General features: G+C 50.0%; 1 protein-coding gene across 1 annotated transcript; it reads left to right on the top strand.

Annotated features, from left to right (window-relative positions):
• The first annotated feature begins 3045 nt into the window (after positions 1 to 3045).
• slc2a12 (solute carrier family 2 member 12) lies at positions 3046 to 6641 on the top strand. The gene is made up of 6 exons (XM_088362716.1): positions 3046 to 3197; positions 3772 to 3885; positions 4315 to 5571; positions 5661 to 5783; positions 6074 to 6206; positions 6281 to 6641. The coding sequence occupies exons 2-6, from the start codon at positions 3798 to 3800 to the stop codon at positions 6354 to 6356; spliced, it is 1677 nt and encodes a 558-aa protein (XP_088218842.1). The 5' UTR covers positions 3046 to 3197; positions 3772 to 3797; the 3' UTR covers positions 6357 to 6641.
• The last annotated feature ends 6 nt before the right edge of the window (positions 6642 to 6647 follow it).

Here is a 6647-nt window from a genome sequence, read left to right as displayed (position 1 = left end):
TCAACTGATCCACCCTTGTCATCATGAGTCCAAATGTAATGTCTAGATGGACAGTAGGTCAAATATTCAGGTCAGGGGATTTCCAAAGATGAGCTACTGGGGAGGAGAAGGGAGGAGGAGGGGGGGCGGGGTGATCCCGGAGTGGGGCCTTCTAAAAATACGCAGTCTGGTATGCGGGGTGAAAACCCGCCGCACGTCTCGGGACGGAGGAAGAAGCACGGACGCATTCCGAGACGAGCAACAAAAGCATCCAGATCATCGCACAATGCTGAGCAAATAAAACATCATCAAATATCAGGAGGAAACCAGTTCTTGTGTAAGTATTGTACATTGTTTGTGTTGGATGCGTGGCTTTTGGGGTGTGAGTGTTTGCTTGTGAGCTGTGGCCTGCAGCAGCTGCTTACCCCAATGCGAGGGCATCACGCAACCTTCCTTCCTACATGATATTTTTTCAACTGAAGCATAAAGGTCACTTGCGAGTCAAATTTCTCATCACAGCTTCTTTTCCCAAGTCAGCATCTGAAAACCACACTTTGGAACTGCAGAGCGTGTGCGCGTGTGTCTGTTTGTCACGTTGTGGTCCAATGAGCTTCTGTGGCGAGAACCTTGTCATTTTCCTCACAGCGCGCAGCCAAAAGCGAGGTGCCGCGTGCGCTTCGGCCAGCTCTAAGTGGATTAGCGTCTGCCTGGGCCTAGAGGAGGCTCATCGGTGCATGACCTCGTTGGCGGCGACGCCGTGGCAACCAGCGCCATGGTGACGGCGAGCTGCTCATTTGCATATCTGCTTTCCATACGCGGGAAGGAAGGTGAACGGCGCGCTAGCTCAAGATGACGGCGCCGCCGCCGCCGCACTGGAGATGTCTCGCAAATCACTCGCTAGTCAGCATTTTACGACTTGCCTATTTTGCAGCCTCTCGTATACAAACACACACACACGCACACAATCGCTCGCTCTGTGTGTTTTTACGCCAGGTCCTTCCTTAGCTGAAGTATGGCAGCGCCGCCAGATGTTTGAGTCATGTGAGTCCGACGTGTCGCTGGCCTCAAACAAGCTCGCAATGTTGACTTGGACGCCAAACAAGCGCAAAAGCAGCAACTCGCCGAGATCCCAATGGAAACCCGCCGAAATGTATTCTCACTTGATTCTTTTTATTGAATGAATTGTATTTTGAAAGGCATCAGTGCCTAATGAAGTGTCTACAAAATGGGATCCATGAAGTTGTTGCACACGTTTGCCAAAAGTGACGTCAAGGCTAGGAAGTGGCAACAAGTGCTCTCACAAAGCTGTCTGTCCTGTGACAGCTGACGGATGAATAATGCTTACTCATAAGCACGGGCGCGCGCACGCACGCCCGCACGCACGCACACGAAGGCTCCCGACCACACCTTCTGCAGACTCCCACGGATTAGCGGTGGGCGGGTCGCCTTCGTTAACGTGCTTGGATATTTACGCATTGCATAACATGTTTCCATGCGCTAATCCTTCGCGCTGTCTCTTTCAACTTGCCCAACACGCACACGCACGAACAAAGAGCGCATCGAGGTGTGGCGCCGGTGTTACATAACAGCTGGAGGTCAAGGTTCAAACTACCTGCAATAAAAGGGCATCTTGATGAGATTCAACGCAAGTGGCGGTGAACACCGCCCCTTAGCGGCCAATGGTGGTACTGATGTGTTGTGATCTGTGGTGAGGAAATAATGAACGCCCCAAAAGTCACACTTTCAGGTTCAGTTTTTCAAAGGAAACATTTGCGATCAACTTTTCGTCAACAAATCGTGAAGGACATGTATAGAGGTAGATTGGGGTCAAAAGTTTTGTACTTAAAAAAAAAACGAAACTCGTAGAATTAAAATACTTGTATGAAATTTTTTTTCGAGTTGCAAATAGTTTTTCTTCGCTTTGGTAATAATTTTGAATAAACTATTTTCAATTTTCACTTCCATTTATTTTTCAAGACTTGAGGTCTTATTTTTTTTCAGTGACATGTTTTATATTTTCAGATTCACATCTCTTTTTTCAGTTTCAACTCTGGTTTTTCAGTTTCGGATCTTTTTTTCGAGTTTCATTCTCACTTAATGATGGATTTGATTTGAAACAGTGATGTATTTTGGTCACTAGGTGTCACTGTTTCTGTGTTTTAGATATTGATTTGTTTAATTGCAATTACTTTCGATTATGTATTGTTATTGTGCTTTACGGTAAGTCCTGGGCAACGAAGTTCAAAACGCAGGTGTCTTTTCTAATGTCTGAGCGTCCAAGAAAATGTAGTACATGTCCCTGCTTTGATAAAAAAAAAAAAAAAAAAAAGCATTCAGCAGCTTAGTCCAATAACAGAAAGAAAAAAAAAATCAAGTTTTATTTGTTCAAGTACGAGTTTTGTTTTTTCAAGTACAAAACGTTTGACTCCAATCTACCTCCTTTTGCAAACACCAACTACTAACCTTCCATGTCCAACTAAACAAGTGCAAATAAACACAACCGAAGAGGCGGCGGATGGTGGTGTGGGGGGGTATCACAATCCCCCCCCCCCCAAAAAAAACACTCTAGCTTGCGCAAGAAAAGTAGCCATGACCTTTGGACTGTGGGCTTAGCTTCCAGCAATAAGAATGTCAGATAAGCAATGAGGCAGCTATATGACATGATGAATTTATGGCTGATAAATTAGGATGTCCTGTTTTGTGCGCGTGTGTTGCATAATACGCTCGCAGTGGGAATCAGATGGCTGGGTTCTGAAAACATGACCCCACATCAACTTGAAACAAGTGCAGCACGCCAGGCAAATGCGGCCCCTTGTTTGTATTTGTAGTATGGACTGTTGCAACACATGCACGATTATATAATAGTCTGAATGATCATATACCAATATTCAAGTAGGATCATTTACAACGTTAATGTTTTCCAAAAGTCACAGTTTCTACGCAAACCATTACACATTTGCATTCCTCTCTATTTATGAGAAGGCAGAGTCGAGATGAGCGTGCAATAGATTTGGACCAATAGCAAGGCAGCGTAGGCGGTGCCTGGATGGATCCGCACTTTTGATTGGTGCACAAAACCAACATGGGCGCGGCCATCGATGTTCGCTTGTCCAAAACAAGAAGGCCCACGAGCACCAACGCAGGAGTAAGCCGAGAAAAAAAACGTGCAAGAAAGTCAATGGAGCGACAGACGCGACTTTAAAAGAGCCAACAAGCAGGTAGGTGCCAATTACGACTCTTTAATAAACTCACTGTCCACTTTCATCGTCATTCTTGGAAGTTAGGCCGCAACGACCGAATACGTCACGAAGTGACGTCAGCAGTCTACTTTTTTATGGTTCGTGTAAAGCAATTTTTGGGCTCATTCAAAGAAACATGGGCCAGGTCACGTGCGGTTGCCGAGGTTTTTTTTTCAAAAATGAATTTGGTTCCTGTCCATTATATGCATGTACCTCCACATTTTAGCCCCCCCCCTCCGAATTTATAAATAGTTATCCAAAATAAGTGAGCGAAGATAGACTTTTTCAACACTCATTCAGAGTACAATTAAGTTGATGGTTGTCAATACTAAAATGTACAATTTTGACTTTAACATGGTCAAAAGGGCAAAAGAGGTCAATGACTGCGAAACATTAAAACAACAAAAATGAAAATAAATCTGTGGAGTTTCTAATACTGTCCCATTTTGTGGGTCTTGCAAGATTTGCCCCAAAATGGATGGCAGCCGAGAAGCTGTGCTTTGAATGAACGTACGTAGGTCATCTTTTTTTCCCTCACCGCAACGTGTTGCAGAGCCGCTGCTCGCCGCCCGCCCACAGATGGACCCCGACAGCCAGACCAAGATGATGTCCCGTCAGCACCCGGGGAACCCGTCCTGCGATGACAGCAGAGCCGGCGGCGGTCAGGGTAATATGCTCAGCTTGAACGTTTTGACAGTCTTTGAAAACTGGTTTCTTGTTTGCGCCACCGCTTCCAGTTTGTCTTCAGTCTAAGGTTGAACATTCTGAATTAGTTCCAAAAAGTATGTTTGCTGCCTGGCTTGCATGAACAAAGCAGACAAATCTTGACAGGTGAATTAAAAAAAAAAAAACACTTATATAAGTAATGCATTCCAGTACAGTTGGAGCCACAGTAAAATCAAGACAAGCTCACTTGTTTACATTGCTCACTCGCTTTCTACGCTCCAAAAACTTCAATTCAGACATGCATGGACAACAGCTGAACCTGTGCCTGTGCCTGTTAAGCGCTAAAATCTCACGAGCACATCTGGCGCACTCTACTAAGTGAGGTGCCTGCTTATTGCGGCTCGATTCCCTGAGGTTTCCTTTTGCGCAGGCTGCAGCTGGCTGGCGGTGGCGGCGGCCGTGGCGGCCTCGCTGAGCGGCTTGATGCTGGGCTACGAGATGGGCCTGACGTCGGGCGTGCTGCTGCAGCTGCGCGTCGTCCTGTCGCTGTCGTGCCGCCAGCAGGAGCTGCTGGTCAGCTCGCATCTGCTGGGCGCTCTGCTCATCTGCCTGGCCGGCGGCCCCGTCCTGGACCGCTACGGCCGGCGCCGCTCGCTGCTGCTGAGCGCCGGCCTGGTGGTGGGCGGCACGGCGCTGCTCATGGCCGCCTCCTCGCTGGCGGCCTTGGCCTCGGGCCGGGCGGTGGTGGGCATGGGCACGGCGCTGTCGGGCACGGCGGCGTGCCTGTACATCGCCGAGATCTCGCCGCGGGAGCGCCGCGGCCTGCTGGTGACGCTGTACGAGCTGATGCTGGTGCTGGGCGTCCTGCTGGGCTTCGGCTGCAGCTACGCTTTTGCCGCCACGCCTCGCGGCTGGGTCTACACCTTCGGGCTGGTCATGCCGCCGGCGCTGCTGCAGATGGGGGCCCTGGCGTTCCTCCCGCCCAGCCCCAGGTTCCTGTTGGCCCGGGGCCAGCCGGAGCGAGCCAGAGAGGTCCTGGCGCGCATGCGGCGCGGCACCAAGGAACAGGTGGAAGGAGAACTCCGGGATATCCAAATGGGGCTGAAGGAGGAGTCGGAGCACAGCTTCGCCGAGCTCTTCGGCGCCAAGTCCAACCTGCGATCGCGGCTCCTGACGGGCGTGGCGCTGGTCTTCCTCCAGCAGGCCACGGGGCAGCCCAACATCCTGTCCTACGCCTCGCCCTTGCTGCGCGGCGTGGGCTTCCGCAGCGACGCCGCCGCCACCCTGGCGTCCACCGGCTTCGGCGCCGTCAAGGTGGCGGGCGCCATCCCGGCCGTGCTGCTGGTGGACCGCGTGGGGCCCAAGAGCTTCCTGTGCGTGGGGGCGGCCACCATGGGATTGTCGCTGGTCACGCTGGGCGCCCTGACCCTGCACGGTCGCACGCAACTGTCCAGCCTGTGCGTCAGCCACCCGCCGTCGCTCAACCTCACCGCCGTCTGGTGGGATGGCCGCACCAGCGACAACGGCACCCGGGACTTTTTCACCAGCGCCCCCGTCTGGCGGACGGAAGACAACGAGGGGTCGTTGCGAAGCAGGACGGCGGACGAGGAATCGCCTTCGCTCAAGTGGGCCTCGCTCATCAGCTTGCTGGTGTTTGTGGCCGCCTACTCGGCCAGCCTGGGCCCAAGTGAGTCGCTCCGAATCTCACCTCGATGGACAAATTCGAATCTGGCTCTGAACAACCCGACAAGCTGCTTGTGTATTTTGACTTGCCAGTGGTGTACGTGGTCCTCAGCGAGATCTTCCCCATGGGCATCCGGGGGCGAGCCGTGTCGGTGGTGTCGGCCGTCAACTGGGCCGCCAACCTGCTCATCTCTGCCACCTTCCTCACCATGACAGGTACGTTGATGTTCTCTCCTGAATTCATCATTTTAGAAGCACATTTGTGACATCTGGATCCATTTGCGTGTTTCTGCGCAGACTTTTGAGGCTGCTTGAGTAATTGCTGACTTGACTAATTGATGAAATAATCAATTGTGAAAAGATGCGATAACTGGCCTAATATCAAAGTTCACAAGATTAGTTGAGAGTCAAGCGTTACTATCTTGGGCAAATGCCAAAGGTTGCACTCTGATGTTGCTTGTGCAGCTGATCCAATCAAGTACATTTTTTTACTTTTTTTTCTTCAGAGAAGATCGGCGTCCCAAACATGATGTTCCTGTACGCGATAATGAGCTTCGTCCTGTTGGTCTTTGTCATCCTCTGCGTGCCTGACACGCGAGGACGCACGTTAGAGGAAATCTCTAAAGAACTGGCAAAAAAGTGAGTTGCGGACGGATTCCGGTGCGCCACCAGTCACGGGCCTCATCTTGTGTTTTTCTCCTCCATTTATCCAGGAAGCATTTTGAAATCAACCTGTGCAAGAAGGTCCCAAATGCGAAACACAGGGAGAGGCCCCCCAACATTCTGTGACCGACCACTGGACAAGTTCAACATTCGACTCACTCCACGCAATAATATTTTTTTTAGTACTACTTTTCATTTTATGTAGACAGTGTTAATGCTCAAACTTTGCGCAATGTTGCAATGGTTTATATAATTTAATTGTTAGGATTTAAAAAAAAAAATCTGATTTTGGATGAATATGTATTTTAAAGACAGGCATGCGAGATCACAACTTTTGATTATAAAACGACGCCCTTGTGGCTATTACGTTTTCTTGGCTATTAAGTTTTCTTGTAAATTCTCTCAAACACAGTAGGC

The sequence above is a fragment of the Syngnathus floridae genome, chromosome 19, assembly GCF_059516105.1.
Source record: "Syngnathus floridae isolate MCC-2025c chromosome 19, RoL_Sflo_1.0, whole genome shotgun sequence".
Lineage (NCBI taxonomy): Eukaryota > Metazoa > Chordata > Actinopteri > Syngnathiformes > Syngnathidae > Syngnathus > Syngnathus floridae.
The sequence above is the reverse complement of the archived record's forward strand: the minus strand, read 5'-3'. Positions and strand labels throughout refer to the sequence as shown.

What these genes read in the sequence shown, in the direction of transcription:
- slc2a12 (XM_088362716.1), top strand. Translation starts at nt 3,798, where the DNA reads ATGGACCCCGACAGCCAGACCAAGATGATGTCCCGTCAGCACCCGGGG. An exon ending in CAGAGCCGGCGGCGGTCAGG is followed by an intron (nt 3,886 to 4,314) that starts GTAATATGCTCA and finishes CCTTTTGCGCAG; the next exon opens with GCTGCAGCTGGCTGGCGGTG. An exon ending in CACCTTCCTCACCATGACAG is followed by an intron (nt 5,784 to 6,073) that starts GTACGTTGATGT and finishes TTTTTTCTTCAG; the next exon opens with AGAAGATCGGCGTCCCAAAC.